At 35.2% G+C, this 20,930-nt stretch overlaps 3 protein-coding genes across 3 annotated transcripts; all 3 read right to left on the bottom strand.

The window, feature by feature from the left end:
* Positions 1–4,439: 4,439 nt before the first annotated feature.
* LOC130716286 (jasmonate-induced oxygenase 2-like) lies at positions 4,440–7,722 on the bottom strand. Its single transcript, XM_057566495.1, has 4 exons — positions 7,585–7,722; positions 6,969–7,477; positions 5,565–5,892; positions 4,440–4,839 (listed from the first exon to the last, which is right to left on the bottom strand). Exons 2-4 carry the CDS (start codon positions 7,445–7,447, stop codon positions 4,579–4,581), a joined length of 1,068 nt encoding a protein of 355 aa, XP_057422478.1. The 5' UTR covers positions 7,448–7,477; positions 7,585–7,722; the 3' UTR covers positions 4,440–4,578.
* Positions 7,584–18,415, bottom strand: LOC130716285 (protein DMR6-LIKE OXYGENASE 1-like). Its single transcript, XM_057566494.1, has 4 exons — positions 17,348–18,415; positions 11,935–12,416; positions 11,389–11,719; positions 7,584–9,906 (listed from the first exon to the last, which is right to left on the bottom strand). Exons 1-4 carry the CDS (start codon positions 17,426–17,428, stop codon positions 9,649–9,651), a joined length of 1,152 nt encoding a protein of 383 aa, XP_057422477.1. The 5' UTR covers positions 17,429–18,415; the 3' UTR covers positions 7,584–9,648.
* On the bottom strand, positions 17,450–18,334 carry LOC130712240 (cytochrome P450 82A1-like). The gene has a single exon (XM_057562073.1). It carries the CDS (start codon positions 18,332–18,334, stop codon positions 17,450–17,452), a length of 885 nt encoding a protein of 294 aa, XP_057418056.1.
* Positions 18,416–20,930: the final 2,515 nt, after the last annotated feature.

Here is a 20,930-nt window from a genome sequence, read left to right as displayed (position 1 = left end):
TGGCGGGCAAATTTTAGCTACGGCAAAAAAAAGCGTTGGTATATAATACTTATAGCCACGGTAAGTCAAATTCCGTTGGTATACAATGTCTATTCTCACCCTATTTATATCTATCACTATATCCTATAGCGACGAAATTATATTTGTAGATATATGTAATCTATACCCACAGATTTTATACTCGTCCCTAAAACATATAGTAACAAAATAAAATATTGGTTGGTATACGACGCTTTTACCCATGGCTGAAGTTTTGTCACTAAATGAATTAGTTACAGTAATAATCATCCGTAGGTATATCCTACTTATAGCCATGGTTAATAAGGAGTCTGTTGGTAAATAACATTTATACCTACGCTTTTTATTGCTGTCACTAAAGCTGTCCGTTGGTATATGACAATTTTTTTGTAGTGTTTTTAATTTTTTTTACCAAACTAGTTCAACTTTTGTTTTAATTACCTCTTTTTTTTTTTATTTTGGCTTAAATCTGTTGGAGGTCCCTCTAAAATAGGGGTCATTTGCTTAAGGCCCGTACAAAATTTTTTGGGTGGAATAAGCCCCTAATGTGAAAATAATACATATTGATAAGCCCCTGCCTTGTGGTTCCGTTTAATTTATGATGATTCTGCAAACGACGCTGACGTGGATTATATTTTGTGAAAATTATTCAATTAAAGAGGGTGCCACGTAAGTAAATGAGGGTTGAAAAAAATAAAAAAAAATAAAAACCCAAAGTAAAAAACCCAAGTACGTTTGAGGATTTTACTTGGGTTTTTTACTTTGGGTTTTTATTTTTTTCAATCATAATTTACTTACATGACACCCTCTTTAACTGAATAATTTTCACAAAATAGAATCTAGGTCAGCGCCTTTTGCAGAATCATCAGAAATTAAACGGAACCTCACGGCAGGGGCTTATCACTATATATTATTTCCACATTAGGGGCTTATTCCACCCAAAAAAATTTGTAGGGGCCTTAACCAAATGACCCATATTTTAGAGGGACCTCCAACATATTTAAGCCTTTTATTTTTTATCAAATCACCGCTTGCAGTGGCAACACCATAAATTTTGTTTTGATTCTTTAGTGACGGAAAAAAGTCCGTCACAAAATCCTAGTTTATAATATGTAAAAAAGTCACAAACAATATTTAGTCGCTATAATACTTTGCGACGGATTTATTTCAACTCTAATATACGTCGCTAATTTTGTTTTTCATTATTGACTAAGACTTTGTGATGAAAGACTTCGTCGCAAAGAAAATTCCATCACTAGACATTTTGCGACGAACGTCTACTCTCCTCAGTTCCGTCACTAATACCTTTCATAATATATAGTAGGATTTTGTGATGGATTGTTTTCCGTCACTAAAAGTGAAAATAAAAAAATGAAAATTGTGTGTCGCCATACTAGTGGCGGTATCATAAAAAAGAGGTATTGCCACTTTCAGTGGCGATTTTTACTCATTGTTCCGTATCGGAAGCATACTAAGAAATCAATGAATATTCTAGTAAACCCTAGCAAAATTAAACACAAATAAGGAAAGATGATGTAGATAAAAAGTATTATTCACTAATTCATCGAAAAACCCTTAGTACAATGGTGGGCCTCCTTTTTAGAGTGGGTGGTTCCTCTTCTAGAAAGCCCTAAGGGAGTTGAGTCTTACAACCATGGCCCAATTCCTAATAAAAACTAGCACCACTGGCCCAGATCCAATTACTCAATGGCACCCGACGGATCCCGAAGCTGCTCATCCTGGTCATAATCTCGCCATTGTGTCACCTTAATTTGTTGGGCGGGTATGAGGCTTGTTAAAGACCCGCCCAGACCACAAGCCCACAAGACATTGTGCTTGAGCATCGAAAGCTTCAATGTCTTTTGATGAGAAAAAAAACTCTACCTTTAGTTCTTCATGCGCTCGCCCAACCCACTGATTTTATAATTAAAACAAAAGTTGCACTAATTTGGTTTTTTTTTTTTAAATTGCACTAACCATGTAAAAAAGTACTTGTCTTCTTTCAAACCAAAGTAGTACTGTTCACACCTAATATTATTGCTAATTATTTAAAGTCGGTGGCTATGCTTTGTAGATGAAGACAAATACCTATGCTTGCACAGCATGACCTTCACAATCAGTGGACTGACGCTCGATCTCACACACCATTCAAAATCTGGATTGAGCGTGACACAATCTTTAAAGACAACAAAGACACAACGAACGAAAGATGCCCAATGTCTTGTTTACTCCTCTAGAGTTCAAAAATAATTGCGATGGAACTTGTCAATTTAAATTTCAACAATCCAACATGTGGAGTTGCCTATTTGGTTTGTTTGGTTATATATTCAAATTCTATTTTTATAATATTGAAATTATAGAAAAATAAGAAAATAACTTATCCAGATCTATACTCATATTTAGAGCACCATAGAATTAATTAAGATAAATTACTTACCTTTTAAAAGACATCTTTATAAGTTTTTTTTTCACAGAAACACGCATACAAATGAGACAAGATATGATCTTCTATTTGATCTTTGGTCTTTTGCAAATTGATTATTTAATTTAGCACTTAGCTGTTAAAGAACATGAGAAAATTTGCACTCTATAAATAAAATTAGAGAACACTGTGTTCATTTATCATGGATATTGGACTCATTTATATGCAAATGGCGGTTTCCAAAATAACCCAAAATGAATCACATTAATAAACGAGCTTACAAAAATATATATAAAGTCTTACATTCAACACACATTTTTAATAAAATAAATATACATCAATCAATATAAGCCCAAATAAAATTTTGATATAAATGACATTTTATAGTAAGAAATAATAACATTTTATAACTTGTACTAATTTTTGAAAGTAACTAATATGTTGAAGAGGTACATATTGGTTTCATTTATATATTGGTTTCCTCTTAAATGAAGTTAAAATTTATGAAGTTCTTGGGATCGTTTATAGATAAAAAGAAAATAGAGAAAGAAATTATAACACACTTGCATGTATGGAATATAAAGCAGGGCCGGAATCCAAGCAAAGGCTTTAAGCCTCTAATTTTTTTATTTATTTTATCAAGTAAAAAAAGGTCTCGAAACTTTTTTTTACCAAGTAAAAAAGGTCCCAAAAATTTTAATAAATAAATATTTATTTAGGTAAAAATGCCTCACTTTTAAAGTTTGTTTTAGATCTCATTTAGTGTTGGGCCGACCCTGATACAAAGATGTTAATATCCTCAGCTAATACGTTATATACGGAGATACCGAATTTAGGAGGGGGGGGGGGGAATCACATTTTTAACATTAACATGTGAGATCTCGTGCCGGTTTTGAAAGCCTCAGTTGCTCTTGCTCATCAATGTCGACGTTGCCAGATCCCAATCATGCCGGTGCATGTTGAAATCACCACTCACCTCAGTCTCTTTTGGACTCTGATATTGAGCTATACATTGGAGATAAAAAGAAACATAAAAAACCTTCACGCCAACGTTTTTTAAGTAAAAGGCGACTATCCTCGTGACTTGCGGTTACAACTTACAACTTACGGGTCAGATTTGCTCAACCTAATTTTATCTAATGAAATTACTAGTATTATTAGTTCAATTTTTAAAAAGTAACCTAATTTTAGAGCGTATTATGGTGGTGGCAGTGTTGTAGGGCAGTGGTGGTGGTAGTGACAGGGGTGGTTCAGGTGGTGGTGTTGGAAGTGCTGGTGGTGTTGAAAGGTGATGGTGGTGGCGTTGACAGTGGTGGTAGTGGTGGTGGTGGAGGGAGGTGGTTGTGGCAGTAGTGGTGGTCATGGTTGTATGTAGTGGTGGTGGCGGTGGTGAAGGCGGTGGTGGAAGATGATGGTGGTGGCGGTGACAATGGTGGTAGCAACGGGTGGTGGCGGCATTGGCAGTGGCAATTGTGATGGCGGCATCGACAGTCGTGGTGGAGGCAGCGACGACGGTGGTGGTGGTGATTTTGGCAATGGTGATGGAGGAGGGTGTGATGATTGAGGGTGGCGGTGTGGCGGTTGATTAATTACTTTCATGTAGCTTATAGATCACACTCTTATCATTGTTTATACAACATCTAATATATAAGAGGAGATTAATGTATAATGAAACGCCCCAACTTTCGGGGTTCACAATAATAACCTTTCTCGAAATAAATATGCAACATTGTTTACAAAAATGAGGATTTTTTTTTTCTTTTTTGAAATGAAAAGATTTCTCTATGCAATGCATAAGACCATACATAAATACTAACCCACCATAATATAAACATAAACACGAATGAAAAAGTAACCAAGTGTTAGCAACATCAGCGTAAGTACGTATTATTATAATGCTCAAAAAAATAGTTTTTCCAAAATGACCTCCTCTAGATCTCTACGTCCAACTAATCCCTGTAATTTATAACGAGAAGAACCACACAAGGGATAGAAGATCTAAGTATCAAAACTTATTCTATATGATGGATAGATAATATTATCCTGAAATATGGTTCTGTGAGGTTATTTAGTATTTACAATAGAAACTCCCAAAGTTTACACATTTATCAGTCTTTGATTCATGGACTCTAACTCTTTTACTGGGGAAGCTTGAAATGATAAATTTGGATGTTTTCAACATTGGATTTAGCAAAATTACTTCGCATTCTGGCGGTGCGGAACTGGCCCCAGTTAATTGCTCTATATATTGGAGGGTGTTTATCATCTGTCAACTCTTCTAATGGCTTGACATCAGTGTAGAGTGCAGGCTTCAGAAAGAATGGAATGGAAAACCTATCCTTCTCAGAGTTCACCATGACTCTGTGCTCTACACTCTCATAAGCGTCATTACTCCAAACCTGAATGCACAAATAAAGCAATTGTGTAATGGCCATAGGCCAAAGCATTTAAAAGTCAAAACAAAACAAACTACTCCAATTCCACAGTAAACCACTGGTTTGGTTCTACATATTTATTGTTTATAATAATAATAATTGAAAGACCACTATATTTGCAAAACTATTTTCTCCTTTATTAGAATTTGGATTAGACTACCCAGAAAACATCTTAGAGCTTTTATAGGTACTTCATTAACCGTATATTTAGTCAATGTGGACCTAACATCCACTCACGCATATGACTTGTTGACATCAATCAAAACGGCCATATCATCTTGGTATACATACTGGGTAGGTCAGATTAATGCTTTTATCCCCATCATGGCATATGTTACGGATGGTTAGGTCAATTCTGTAATTTTAGATTTCAACGGGTGACTAAACAATGGATTTAAAATTGACTTTGATATATTAGAATTCCAATTAGGTTTAACTATCTCGAAAATGATGTGAAGATTATCCTTCCATTTATAAGTTCTTCACTTACCATATCTCTAGTTAGTGTGGAACTTAGGAAGCTTATTTACACATCAGTTCAATTCCTACATCGCAAAGTATCTCGGCTATAGGTAAAAGAATGAACACAAAAACATAATCTAAATGTATGAATAATTATTTCACCATTGCTAATGGATGCTTGGAAAAAAAATGTTGAAAACAATCAACAAGGTTTCAATGTTTCATACCTGAATCATGTCACCAACATTAATGATGAAGGAATTGAAAATGGGCTTCACTCGAATCCACTCTCCATCTGATTTTCTTCTAACTTCTAGACCACCAACATCATCTTGAGCAAGCACAGTCAACACACCAGTGTCCTTGTGACGTCCAAGACCAAGAGCCAAATGAGGGTAGGGGCAAGGTGGATAATGGTTGAGCCGGATATTGCTGGTATTATGTTTGAAGAAACTGCGGAACCGTTTTGGTTCTAAGCCTAAGCTCAGTGCAATAAGTTCCATCAACTTGTAAGCTAGTTTCTCCACTTCCCCTGCATATTCTTGGCATGCTTCCCTGACATTAGATTGGGATGTTGCATACTTAGTGAGTATAAATAAGTGTTTAATGCTAGAAATTTTCATTACTGTGACATAAAAGTGTACATAGAAAGAGGGGAAAAGAAATAAAAGCAAGCGTTGACTCCATTAGGCAGGGGGCATCTACAAAGAAACAGATATTCATATAAATTTCTCCTCAGAATTGTTAGTCTAGTGTTCTGGACGGACTAAATTGTCAATAGGTCTAACATTGTCCTACTTGGCCTAGAGGATGAACAAGTGAATGTCATATTTGTCACATTGGTCAGTTAGTTAGGGCGAGGAAAATAAAGTCTTAACTCGTCCAATAGCAAGTTGAGCAAAAACAAAGCTAATCGAGTCAATGATCTAGAAATTGCTCAAGAACAAATCATCATCTCGGAAGCTATTTACAATAGCTAAGCTAACGTTAAACACCCCATTACTTTTCATATTAAACGTAATAAATGCATATTTGATCATTCCATAAATTATGCATTAGTCATTTGCTACATATTGTATTATTAGACTTTGAGATATTCTCTTTCTGGCTTTGAGTTAACTTGAGCGTTAGAGTGTCTTTTGCATTCTGCTCGTCATGCTCTGCCGTGGACATTCAATACACCACCATGCATTCTGCCCCAGCACCACAACACTTAATCAGAGGTACTTCCAACTCATTTTTCTAGAATAATATCTATCATGTTTGAATCAGCTTATTTTTCCTCATAATCAATTACGACACCAACACATAACCTTCTTTTCATAGAAGAATTTTCAAACATAGATAAAATAAGATCCCTTTGAATGGTTTATTCTTCTACATTTCACTCCTCCCCCAACACTACAAAAATGTAATTATTATTCACAGCTCCTCTCATTTAGTTTCACCTCCCATTTTTATACGCACTTGAAAGTGCGATGTTCACACACTTGAAAGTGCAATGTTAACGCACTTAAAATGGGAGGTGAAACTAGATGAGAGAAGTGAGAAAAACAATTACCTTACAAAATTAGTAAGGGTAGAAATATAGACTAATCAAGTTGTTCTGGGTATTTGATTAATTGTGCTACCTGAACTCAGGTGGATTTTGAGGCCACCGGTTATCCCATTTGAACTGAACATTTTGCTCATCATCTTCCTCAAGTGAGGGTGGTACAAAAGTGGGTTGCTGCACATTGAAATCATAAATCTCCTTCCAGTCCCTAACATTCTTGGTATGCTCTGCTTCAAAGTACCCAAGCACGTTAACTGAATCCCTTCTCACCTTCAGCTTCTCCTCCAAACCAAGTGCAAAAAACTTCCTTGCAGCTTCTTGAATCCTCTGCAGCTTATCCAATGGAACCTTGTGATTGATCACCTGAAAAAAACCCCACACCTTACATGCTCTGCCTATTTCTTTAACTAGACCTTCAGTGGAATCAGGGATGGTGTTTTCTTCTTGGTAGTTTATGGGTGAGAGATCGATCAGAGGGATGCCTTCAGCTACGATCACTGAAGATTTTGGTCTGTGTTCTGGGGCTTGGACAAAGACTTGGTCTACCTCTCCCATGGTGGTGTTGATGATGGTTGTTGTATTTTCCTGTGTTCGATTGAAAGATTGAGAAAGATACAAGTTTTATGTGATGCAAGTAGCAAAATATTCAATTCAAAGTAAAGTAAAAGTTGAGAGTGGGAGATATTGTATACATTGAATCGGGTCTTGTTTCTGTTATGTTCTCAGAAGTTGGCCGTGTTTGTTAGATGGCCTCATCTATTAGAGGAGGAAAGAAATCAAAGCAAGTGTTAACTCATTAGGTAAGGTCTTGTACAAATGAAGTATTCAGTATCCATATAAGCTTCTCCTCATAATTTTTAGTCTATTGTTATGGTCGGTCTAAATGGCGCCACTAAGTCAATACCATCCTCCCGGTCGACCCATAGGAAAAATAAGTGAATGTCATGTTGGTTGATTAGGGCGAATAAATAAAGTCTTAACTCATCCAATGATAAGCGCAAGCAAAGCTATCGGGTTTAATGAACCGCTCAAGCACAAATCATCATCTAGAAAGTTATTCACAATAATTAAACTAAGGGTAAACGCCTCCATTACTATTTATATTGACATAATAAATACATGTTTGATCATTCTATAAATTAGGCATCAATGAGAATTTAAAACTGAATTGTGTTCTCTCTGTGCCACTGCCCCATCTATTTTCATCTCCTCTATCGCTCACAATGTTTTTATTCTTCCGAAGGTACTAACACTCTTCTAAAGACATACACAAAGGTACTCATTGTGGTTGATTTATATTTACAAAAATCAACACATTTGTCTCACTTTTTTAAAAATAACAAAAAGTGTGTTGGAATGTGTTTTAAAAAAGGGAGTTCCTAACATTTATCTTCTCTCCAAATATCTTCATCTCCCGTGGATTCAGTTTTGGAAATACGTGATTGGGTTGTAGACATTAGTGAGGAGTATGAGACCAGTCAATTAATTAGTGCCACTTGCCATAGAGATTTGGCCATTTAGGAGACAGACAGAAAGGGTGCTGTGGTCATTGGCTCCAGAATCCAATATCCAAGGGTAAGAAGATTTACTTGAAGAACTGGGAGAAGTAGTGACATTATGAGCACTAACAAGATTTGAAACATGAGAAATGGAAGTTGGATTTGATTGTGGGAGAAGTGGCAATAAACCTCGGTACTGAACTCAAATTCTTGTTGAATGATGAAGGGAAAAACCTTATTCAGAAAAGGTAGAGGATCTGGCATAAGAATGTGAGATCGAACCGAAGAAACAGATTCATTCAATCCTTGTAGAAAACAATGACACAGTCAATGTCCCAATAATTCTGTACAGTCTTATAAGAAGCATTGCAACAGCATGCGATAGTAAATTGACATGATGGAATAGGATGAAAATTACACAACTCATCTCACAAAATCTTGAGTTTTGTGAAATAAGATGTAACTGATAAATCTCCATGTTCACAGAGTAGAAATCAGCACACAATTGACAGTTGTATCAATCCATATAGTGCTGGTTGCAACCTCAGGGCAAACCGAGTAATTCAACCAAGAGAGAACCAAAGTCTTGCAATCTTTCCAAGCAGTATGAAGAGGAGCACTAGAATCAGGTGCAGGGATAGAACCATCAACAAATTCATATTTCTTCATTTCCAACTCCATTGTCATGGAAGAACTAAATATTATTAATCTTTGTAACTATTCATACACAACGATAACTGAATCACAAACTAACATTCAAAAGCTTGCTTTCTTCTGCCTAACAGATTTGGTTTACTCTCTAACTGAGCTAATCTGCTAACTGAATTGTCATCTGGATTAGTTAACACTTGCAGCCAATTCATTGTTTATTGGTTTCAGACTCAGAAGCCCAACATAACGCCGTTCGAAAAAGTTCCAGAAACTAATTTTGGACACACTTTTGTTTAATCATAGGTAAAATTCAATTATGATTTGATGTACATAGATTTCATAAACAGAATGGAGTAGAAATTGTTAGTTCCTTCCTCCAATTTTAGACAAATGATGATGGAGAAAGCTTACTACTTTTAATTGAAGGAATAGTTTATACTCCACAAGGATCATGCACAATGGACCCTACTAATATACTCGATTGAAGTCACTCATGTCAGAAACATTGTCATTGGAATATTGGATCAACCATATTCTGAACTACACTGCAGCACATTATTACAGACTTCCAAGCATATTCTGAACTACACCGCTATTGTACAATCTTCAAGCTATCCTAAAATGATCAATTTGAAGGTTCTCCACATTTCTTTTCCTGAAATTTGTGCTTTTTCTGTAGACAAGAAACTTGCCCCATTTATATGGCCTATATTTTGAAGGGTTTTGCTCATTTACCAGCTCATCCAAAGGCTTGACTTCAGTGTCATGTGAAGGGAAGAAGAAGAATGGAATGGAATACCTTTGTTTCTCAGAGTTTAACATCGCTCTATGTTCCACACTCTCATAGGCATCATTGCTCCAAACCTGCAAAAACAGTTCCAATCCTCAACTAAAAGTACATATCTCTCTCAATTAAGGGATCAAATAACTTACTAACTTAGAAACAACATGTAATATAAGGGCAATTCTATGGTGGACAAGTAAAAATTTGCCTACCGGTTTCACAACTAACATTCAGCATAAGTTATTTATAATATGTTGAGTAAAATACACTCACCCCCCTCAAGGTTTGTGAGAATAACACTTAACTCCATTCTTATCCAAAATATACACTTCACCCCAATAATAATCTCATAATTACACTTAGCTCAATTCTTCTCTGAAATCTTCACTCCACCCCACCCCTTTAACACCATCCAAAAGATGCTAACGGAATATTCTTTTAACTCAAATTAATTAATTAAAATATAAATGATAAATAAATTACATTATCCTCTAACCAAATAATAATTGTACTATAATTTTGTAAATATTCTAAATATTTATAAAATATTTTAAATACCTCCAAATGAAAAATAATAATTAAACTTGATGTTTATTATGGTCAAAATATTTCTCTCTCGAATATAACTCAAATTTAAATATGGAGTATTTCAGTCAAAATATTTATCAAATGATGAGTTCTAATACCTGTGTATAACCTTAAACAACTTATATTTTAGAACTTAAAATGCCATGTGTTTAAGTGCTCATACAACCTAATAACTAAGGTAATCACATATCGTCATAACACAATTATATTTTGAAAGTTTAGTAAACTTATTGACAAATTTTTTTAGTAAACTTAGTGGTAAAGTTTTTGAGTTTTGATGGTTCTCACATTGAGTTAAGTTTTGCTAAATTTGTGATGGAAAATGTTGTTGCCTTGAAGAGGATGATCTCAAACTTAGCTGGAAGCTACGTAACTCAGATCCGGAAGAAGTAAAACAGAAGTTGTTCTCGTTTAAGAAATGTTCTAGTTCTATGAATTTGGAATTACACCAAAAAGGCCAGAACATGCTTTATTGTAAATCATTTGTGCTGCCCTCCAAATAACAAGGATTTTTTTACTTGAATAAGCAATGCTTATCTCGTGCTACTTTTTTTTTTTTAAAAAAAAGTATATTTATTATTTAGTTAGAAGATAATGTAATGTATTTATATTTAAATTAATTAATTTTGAGTTAAAAGAATATTTTGTTAGCCTCTTTTGGATGGTGTTAAAGGGGGTGGGGTGGAGTGTAGAATTTAGAGAAGAATTGAGTTATGTGTAATTGTGAGATTATTATTGGGGTGGAGTGCATATTTTGGATAAGAATGGAGTTAAGTGTTATTCTCACAAATCTTGAGGGGGGTGAGTGTATTTTACTCTAATATGTTTCTTATGTGCTTAAACATATTTGTAGAAAAACTCTTTTAACTTGTGAATCAGGTTTTTCTTAGTCCGACAAAGCCATAATATATTTCTAATTAAATCAGAGAAAATTCAATGTTTTGCGTGTTTATTTTGGTAGTGGTCACTGTTACCTGAATAATATCACCAACATTGATGATATAAGCATCTGGGGATGGTTCCACTCTGACCCACTGTTGATTTGCTTTATTTTTCACTTCAAGCCCTGCAACCTCATCTTGGCCAAGAATTGTTAACGCACCAGAGTCCTTGTGTCGACCGACGCCAAGAGCTAGGTCAGGGCAAGGGCAAGGAGGATAGTGGTTGAACCTTAAATAGGAGGTTTGATCTTTGATGAAAAATTCCTCAAACCTCTTTGCTTCAAGCCCTAGGCTCAAAGCTATAAGCTCCATCAACATAAAGGCCAGCTTTTCCATCTCTTGAATGTACTCTTCTACTAAAGCTCTGACCATATTATAAGTGTCAATTTTTAAATAAATATCTCGTTTTGAAAATCAGGGACCCAAATAGAACAATCGTAATAGATCAGAGGCGCGAAAATTGCAATTAATCCTATTCTATATGTTCCAAATGAAAAACATTGCTTTCAACTGAAATTATTCACTCTTTCATATCAATCAAACCAAACCAATTACTTTCATGAAGTGAGGATGAGTTACCTGAAATTTGGAGGGCAATGAGGGAATTTATTTGTCCACTGTGTGACTCTATCATCATGTTCATCATAAGTCACATGGACCAAAGTGGGATCTCTGGCTTGAAAATCCAACACTTCCTTCCAATCCCTGACATTCTTTGTGTGCTCTGTATCATAATATCCTGTTGAATTAGTCTCTTCTCTGTATATCTTCCTCTTCTCTTCCAAACTCTGCGCAAAGAACTCTCTTGATGCTTTATCAATCTTCTGCTTCAGACTCAGGGGAACACTATGGTTTGTAACTTGGAAGAAGCCCCATTCCTTGCATGCAGCTCCAATCTCCTTCACTAAGCCTTCAATGGCAGATGGGTCTGGAACTGTTTGGTGGGTTATTGGAGAGAGGTCGATAACAGGAATGCCCTCAGCTTTGATGATGGAAAGCTTTGGCCTGTGTTCTATGTCTTGGATGAAAGCAGAGTCTACTACTTCTCCCATGGCTGTTTGCTGCTAAATGTGTTGAGAACTTGTTTAGTGGATTGCTATGGAAGTGAAGAAAATGATAGATGTATTGAGAGTTGAGACTGCTAGAGAAACTCAGATTTTTGTATAATTTTCACAGGTAACAAGGAAATACATTGAATCTGGAATAGGTTTTGACGTTTTGTATAATTTGGACTCATTTGTGTATATGGTACAAATTGCACGAAAGCTATGAATGATTTGGGAAAAGATAAAATTACAGTAAAATACACTTTCTTCCTTCGAGAGTTCTAACACTTACTAACACTTACGCCGTATTTAATAGATAGTATAAGCAGACAAGATATAATAGTGTAATTGTATTCTGTCGCAATTTACTATTTGTTGCGCTAGTGGGATAAGATAATGCAATTCTGCTTCTTATTCTATATTTTTAGCTTAAAAGCGCATTTGGTCCCCCACAAATACGATATGTGCAAAAGGAGTCCTTAAACTTCAAAAATAACATTATTGATCCCCAACGTTATACTCTGCCAATAGTTTTGGTCCCTTTTCTCCTTTCCGTTAGAAAACTAACATTTTATGGAAAATCCAGCCAGAAAATATTCATCATCTTCATTCATTCATCCATCATCTTCATCATTTTGCCCAGAAAACCCAGAAAAAAAGGCACAAATTAGCATAAACTACTAAAGTGAAAAAAAAAGACCTAGCATACTTAAAACAAACAAGAGCAGCAGGTTCCAAATCAAAAGGAAGCTCATATACAGGATAAAAGGGGAAGAACAAAGAAACGAAATTAAGAGCAAGCTTTATGTAAGCGGTTTTAATTAAATTCCTGATCTGTTGAGTCCCTGCAATTCCCACACGGCAGAGAAAACACGGCGTGCCAAATCACTCAAGCTCAGCGCCAAGCCCAAACAATCTGAACTAGAAATTTCTGTGGCGAAGACAGAAACCTTACCCCGCTTGAGTTTACCCCTGTCAACCCCTTCTTCTCCCTCCACCACTCTTAACCTAACCAGAAGACCCATTTCTAGCAGCAGTAGCAACAACAACCCATTTAACCCATTCTCTAAGGTTTCCCCTAGAATCCCCACCCTTTCACTTCTCTAGAAAACCCGTTTTCACCCTCTAGGTTATCGAAGAACCACTGGGTGGTAGCGACGGTTGAGACACGATCTGAACCCGAGGGTGGTGACCGCGCAGTCTTGGAGTGGAGGCGACAGTGGCGTCGCGGATCTGGGTGGTGGCTGCGCTATTTCAATCTAGAAGAAGAGGTTGCAATAGCAGCGTTACTCATGGAGGAAGAGGCGGTCATAGTGGTTTGATTTAGGTAGAAGGGAGTCGCGATTTGGTTCAGAGAGAGAGGTGAAGGTGAGTTTACATTGTTGTGAGGAAAGGAACGGTGGTGGCTTTTGAGAAGAGATGGACCCAGTGGTGGTGTGATTCTGAGGGAGAACAGGTTGTCAGTGGTTGAAGCAGCCATGGGAATGGAGGATGAGGTAGCTAGGATTTCTGGAGAAGAAAGGATAGGGCCGGCTGCTCCTTGATGAACATTCATCGCATTTCTGGGTTTTAGATTTTTTTTATTATTATTAGCCTTTTTTTAACAGAAAATGTTAATTTATTGACGGAAGATCAAAAGTGCTAACGAAAGGTAACGTGAGGGACTAAGAATGCTATTTTTAAAGTGTAGGGACCATGTTTGCACACATCGTATTCGTGGAGGACCAAAAATGCTTTTGTAAAAGTCATCGTGAAGATGAGCAGGATTAGAATTTATCCTGACATAATAGAATAACAGTTTTATATTCTTTTTAGTACCCTAACTCAAAATTAAATTATTTCAATATTTATATTGTATATAATTTATAATTGTATATACTTTATAATAATATTAATTAATAAATGTAACATATTAATAAAAAGTCATTACAATGAAAAAAAATATTCTACTAAAAAGTCAATGAAATATTCTTTTCACATTTTCTCATCATTAACCCTAATTCCAACTCAACTATAAATACTCCCCTAAGTTGCCCCTCTCCTCCATCATTCCAATAGTTTTATAACCGTTTAATAAGTTGAATGTTTTTTCAATTGTAGATGATGATTATCAGATCATGGTTTGGAACTATATGCACACGTGAAGTCGATTTTTGACTTTTCATTGTTTATAATTTTCAAATCGATTTTCTTATCTCCCTGTAATGTTCACTCATAACGTATTGATTTTAGGGAAAAAAAAAATTCATGTGATATATCATGTGCGTTGAATGTGTCTAGGAATGTGAAAGGTAATTTTTTGGTATATCATATGCGTTTAATGTATCAGGTGGACGATGATGGACTCAAACATACAAATAATTTTAAATTATGAGTACAAAGTCTACAGAACTCCCCAGATCACAGAGTTCAACTACGACCCAGATTGCAGAGTACCAAATTATCAGCAAATTCACAAACATCACGTCCAGAAACGTTTTAATTTTCTGATTTGATTTCCTAATGCACAAACATCAACAATTTCCTATTATTAAATTTGTAGTATAAACTTCTGATTTGATTGTGTCTAATTAATTTTCAAATCTCAATATTTAAATTAATATTTGACTAATATATAAATATTTTTTTATTCAAATGTGTATATTTGGTATCAAAATATAATTACTTAATGGTTTCAATCTGCAAGAATTTTTAATTAGAATTTTTAATGCTGATATTCGAATTTTTATAAAAAAACCTTTTTACCAAACTTATTTAATGATTATTTCAAAAATTGAAGTTAGTCAAATATCAGCAAAATTAATGTTAGTCAAAATTAATGCTATATTCCAGGTTAATTTTTAATGTTGATATTCGAATTTTTATAAAAAAAACCTTTTTACCAAACTTATTTAATGATTATTTCAAAAATTGAAGTTAGTCAAATATCAGCAAAATTAATGTTAGTCAAAATTAATGCTATATTCCCGGTTAATTAATTTTATTCAAATATTATATCTCTTACATTTTCTTTTTTAATTTTAGTGATTAGTGCACTTATTTAATGATATTTTAATTAACCTATTTAATGATTATTCCAAAAAATAAAGTTAGGTAAATATCAAAAACATTAATTGCTGAATTAATTTCTCTTTATAATAAAAACAGTTTTTAGTACACTTATTTAGTAATTCTTAAATGCATTAATTTTTACTCAATGGTTTAATAAAGTTATTTTTGCTTTCGAAAAAATTGATCAATGAAGACAAATTTGATCAATGAAGACAAATTTTAAAAATAAATATATGAGAACATGTCCCAAATTATGAGAAAATATTAATTACGATAAATAGACTTTAAAAAAATAGTGAGATATTCAGTTTAGGAATTTATGTTGTTTTTTATGGTATTATTTTTCACTACAACCTAACATAAATTTTGAAAATCATAATAATAGTAAATAATTTCGATGAGATATTATCAAGCTTAATTTCATGTTTTTAATGTGCAAAATATTTAATAGGATAACAAAGGTTTTTGCATACGATTAATATGCTTTCAAATGAAATTCTTTAATGAAATCAATTATGATTAAGCTTCAAATTTGGCATAATCAAACAATCTATGCACATATTAATTATGATTTGTTTTCTTAAATAATAACTAACGTTTTTACCCCGTGCGTTGCACGACGATATTTGATCTCATTATTTAGGCACGTATTAATAAATTAAGATATGAAAAAATGAACATTCAACCAAACAAAATCACAATGAGTGTCACATACACACATATATATAATAGTGTTTTCAATTTCAATTTATCATACCGTTACTTATATTCAGGGCCGGCCCTAGGCCTGTGCAAGCAGGCCCACAGCCCAGGGCCTCCAAAAACAAGGGGCCCAAAAAAAAATCCTTAAACTTTCCTCTAAAATAAAATTTAGTTATAATAATTAATGTTCAAGATGTTATTAATGACTTGAGCTGGTCTAGTGGTTAATAACTGTGTATGTTACTTTTATGTAACGGGTTCGAATCCCACCTTTTGGCTTTTAACATGTTATTTGTTAATTAATTTGAATTGAAAGAATTCAAAAATTAAGGCAAAAGGTCGCATTGCTTGGAATCGAACACGCAACCCCTGACGGGTTGCAAGAGGTCAGTTGCTAAACGAACCAACATAATGGTTCTGATGAAATTTCGAACGTTAAAATTATTAGGGGTCTATTTTTATTATTTGCCCAGGGCCTCCAAAATGTCGATCGGGACCGGCCCTGCTTATTTTTACTCTTAGTTTTAAAAAAAAAATACTTAAGTAATATGAAAAATTATTTTGATAATCACACAAAATTTTACAAGTTGTGTGACACTCATTGATTTTTTTTGTTGAATGCTCATTTTTTTTTATATCTTAATTTATTAATACGTGACTAAATAATGAGATCATGTTCACCGTGCAACGCACGGGGTAAAAACGCTAGTTTATGTGTAATTTTTTAAATTTTGACAATAAATCTTAATAAATGAAATTTATTTTTAGAATTAGCTGCACATGTGTCATCACATTATTGATAAAGTTGATGAAATGAATTTAAGGAAGTTGATATAAGTTTCTCCCAAAATTAAATGTCAATGAAACGTGTGATATATATATACTCCCTCCGTTCCTTATTATAAGGCAATTTTTTAGTGTTTTTCTTGTTCCTACATATAAGTCCATTTACAATATCAATGGAGCATTAATTATTTTTTTCCCAAAACTATCCTCATATTTAATATGAAAGAGACAATGAGATTTTGAAATAATAACTTGGAGAGAGAAATTTATAAGAAATTAAATAAGGGTAATCTAAAAAAAGTGAATAAATTATTTTCCAAATTTATTGTTTGTAACTACTTTTCTTAATCTAAGAGAATTGGGTAAAATTGACTTATAAATATGAACGGAGGGAGTATAGTACATACCAGACATGTCGCTTTTATTATGGTATCACCATCATGACCGTGGAAACCTTCATCGTCGACCATGGAAAGAAACACATCCATAAAGTCATATTCACCCTTTTTTCATTCCCCTGAACCATTATTCTTTCTCTTTTGTTTGTGTTGCTCAAGCCAAACCGTAGCATAGTCATCTAATTCTTTAGATGTTTTTCTCATTTTCTTCTCCTCACCATCCAAATCCAACCATCTTAAATATGGTAGAGCATCAGAAATAGTAAATAACCCCATGAGACGAAAGAATTCCCTAAATACCTTCCGAATATTTTTGTTCTCTTCCTCATCCCGATCACTACCCATTCTCGCAACTAAGCGTTTTCCTAACACCGTTCTGAACACCACATTCAGTGTTATGTCCGCAAACCATTTCTCCATCTCAGTAACCACCACTTTTTCAGTACCACTCTCCTTCATCTTTGCCCAAGAATCATAGCTATCTTTCATTGCTGCCTTCACCTCCGATTCCATCACATGCTTCAGCATCTCCGTTCGTTTGGCGGAAAGGACCTCCACTGTGGCTATCTTTTTCACGTCACGCCAATATGAACCGTAGGGTACGAAACCAAAGTGGTTTTTGGCCAAAATTTCATTGGCTAGAGTTTTGGGACGAGTAGCAAACGCTTTGTCGTTTACGGTAAAACACTCTTTAGCCATTTCCCAGTTGCTCACAACCAGAGTTCGGTGAACACCTAAACGCAAGGTGAAGATGGGTCCATATTTATCAGCAATATTACCCAGCGTGATGTGAGGTGGTTGGGAACCACCTAAAAGGTGGAGGTGGCCGATCAAAGGCCATGCACCACCAGCTTCCGGAGGCGGTGTTGCCTTTGTGGGTGTGTAAGTGTGGCTTCTTCTCTTAAGTGACCAGAAAAGAAGGAATAAGAAAAACAACAACGTGGCTGCGATTGTAAATGGCTCGGTTGACCATGAGAGGAGGATATCCAAAGCCATCTTGTTGGAAATTCTGGTGCTGTGAGGATATGGGTTTTAGGAACAACCAAAGGTTCCAATGGTACAGGTACGTAGCTGAGATAACTCTCGGATATATAATATAGGAACAACCACAGGTTCGAATGGGGTAGTAGAATATTTTTTTTGGATAGCTAGGCAATGGTAGTAGAAGATAACAGATTATCAGTAATAAGTTTCTGATTGGTCCAGCAAAGGGTGAAAAGATATCGTAGGGTTGGCAATGGACCCCGTGGGTGCGGGTTTAGCTATTCCCACACCCAAACTCAAACTTAGCACTCAAACCCAAACCCAAACCCAAATTTAATATGGGTGCAAAAGTTAAACTCAAACCCCTGGGTTTCAGGTTACCCGAAACCCAATGTGAGTACCGAACTGACAAAAAATCAAAAATATCAACCCGGAAACAACATGTACATAAAAGAACAACATGAACATAAGCTGATTAAATCTCATTATTATTCCAATACGGAAAAAATATAGTTCTTGAACATAAGCCTACTTAGTAACTTTTAAGAAAACTCTACTTAGTAGCTTTAATAGTATATATATAAGGGTTGGTAATTACATGCATAAGACTTCGAGTTTGGGTTTGGGTGCGGGTTTAATCAATCCCACACCCAAACTCAAACATGTTTTAAAATTTGAGTGGAACCCAAACCTAAAGAAATTGGGTTTCTCCCATAATTTCGAGTTGGGCCCCACAGGTTTGGGTTTTCCTGCCATCTATACTCTCTAGGATATAATATAGGAACAACCACATGTTCCGGATAGTAATTTCCTGATGATTTGGCTCCTCTCCAATTAGCCAAATCTCCATCCCTATGCAACAACAGTTCTGTGTGTGTTTTTAACTAGTGGATAGTAAGTAGAATTTTAAATATCTTAGATAGATATGGTAAAGATATCAATGTATTTTTTCTTTCATTTTTGTTTACTTTTTCATTTTACATTTTTTTTATTTATTAAAAAAAATTTAGTTCAATTTATAAGAAAATATATGGTTGATGTACTAATACCGTAAACTTCTTTTACACATGCATTAAATTCATTTTCATTACTTTAAGAATTTTTTTATTTTAATTAAAATAAAAAATAAATATAAATGTTTATTCCTATTGTAGGAGTCCTATAAGATATTTCAGCACGTATCCATTAATCTCTTAATTTATTTTTAAAATGGTTTTAAAAAATTGGGTTGTTTAAATCACCAACACAAGTCAAAATATTATTTAACCACTTTAACTATGATGATTTTATTAAATATTTATCTTGAGTGATTTATATAAAAAAAAAACTCCATTGGGTAATGCTCTATTGCACGACCCCATAGCCCAAATGTGTGTTTTTTATCTTTTCCTGACAATGTACGTGGGTGTGACCATAAATGTATTTAGGCTTAATTCCAGTTTAGGTCCCTGATGTTTCATAAATGTGCGGTTCGCACCCCTTATGTTTAAAACGTGCGGTCAAGGTCCCTCATCTATCTAAAACGTGAAAACGATGCCCTTCCGTTAACTTCCGCTAGGTTCCGTCTGTTGACCAAACGGAAATGCTGACGTGTCACTTATTTAATTCATAAAATATAGACTACTAATTGGTGACGGAAATAATTCGTCACAAAACCCTTCAGCCAACAACACCTCACGTGTTTTTCTCCTCTCCCTCACAACATCATCTTCTTCATTTTTTTTTTACCCTTTCCTCTGCCACCCAACACACCATGGCAGCACCCTTCTCCTCTATTCATCACCCTCATCATACTACTTATCCTTCCTTCCTTGGTTGAACCATCATCTTCACGCACGCAACAACCACCGTTGGCCACAACCATGAAGCTCTGCCACTGCAAATGGTCCAACGACCACCACCGGAGCCGCGACCACCGCCTGTCAGTCGCGTGCTCCTCCCCCTGCCCCAACAAACACCGGCGCTCCAACACCACCTCCCGATTCGAAGAAAATCGACACAAAACAGAGTAGATGAAACCCTTGCCGCCGCTACCTTCTCGTCCCGATTTCGACGTCGTCCGACCTCCTATGGAAAAATCAACCCCATGGTTAGACTCCCCTTGAAGCTAGCTTCAAAACCCCTCAACCAATTTGATGATCGGCCGCCGTCACTCCGGCGACCGCCGCCGCCACATCGTCACTCCGGCGAACTCGTTCGCAATGAACTCGCCTCCAATGACCCCCTTTCTTCCCAGGTCTCTCTAGTTGCTTTTCAGATGCAAAATCTCCCCTTTTTGATTTGTATGAACTGGTGTTGTTGATTTACTTTGATCTTACCCATCCGCGTCAATCAATGAATTCATACAAAATAGTCTTAAAAATTTGTGCTTTTTGTGAATTGTAATACTCTGGAGTGAAGCTCCGTCAATAGTGATACAATTATATGATTCCAAGGTACTAGATTATCCTATGTCAGGTGTTTGATTTGGCCAAGTGGGAAATCATGTGATCCAAAGTTTGTCACTTGTGTTCTGGGATTTCAAATCCATCTATTTGTTAGAGCGTAGTAATATCTAGATTCTTATTGTTGATATAGTTAAAACACTAATTGAAAATTCATACTTCAA

This window comes from Lotus japonicus, chromosome 4 (assembly GCF_012489685.1).
Source record: "Lotus japonicus ecotype B-129 chromosome 4, LjGifu_v1.2".
NCBI lineage: Eukaryota > Viridiplantae > Streptophyta > Magnoliopsida > Fabales > Fabaceae > Lotus > Lotus japonicus.
Note: the sequence above shows the minus strand (reverse complement) of the source record. Positions and strands in the feature narration are given on the sequence as shown.

What these genes read in the sequence shown, in the direction of transcription:
- LOC130716285 (XM_057566494.1), bottom strand. Translation starts at nt 17,428, where the DNA reads ATGGATGTGTTTCTTTCCATGGTCGACGATGAAGGTTTCCACGGTCAT. An exon ending in TAATAAAAGCGACATGTCTG is followed by an intron (nt 12,417 to 17,347) that starts GTATGTACTATA and finishes CACATTTAGCAG; the next exon opens with CAAACAGCCATGGGAGAAGT. An exon ending in CATTGCCCTCCAAATTTCAG is followed by an intron (nt 11,720 to 11,934) that starts GTAACTCATCCT and finishes TAATATGGTCAG; the next exon opens with AGCTTTAGTAGAAGAGTACA.
- LOC130716286 (XM_057566495.1), bottom strand. Translation starts at nt 7,447, where the DNA reads ATGGGAGAGGTAGACCAAGTCTTTGTCCAAGCCCCAGAACACAGACCA. An exon ending in CAAAATCCACCTGAGTTCAG is followed by an intron (nt 5,893 to 6,968) that starts GTAGCACAATTA and finishes ATCTAATGTCAG; the next exon opens with GGAAGCATGCCAAGAATATG. An exon ending in ATGTTGGTGACATGATTCAG is followed by an intron (nt 4,840 to 5,564) that starts GTATGAAACATT and finishes TTGTGCATTCAG; the next exon opens with GTTTGGAGTAATGACGCTTA.
- LOC130712240 (XM_057562073.1), bottom strand. Translation starts at nt 18,334, where the DNA reads ATGGCTTTGGATATCCTCCTCTCATGGTCAACCGAGCCATTTACAATC.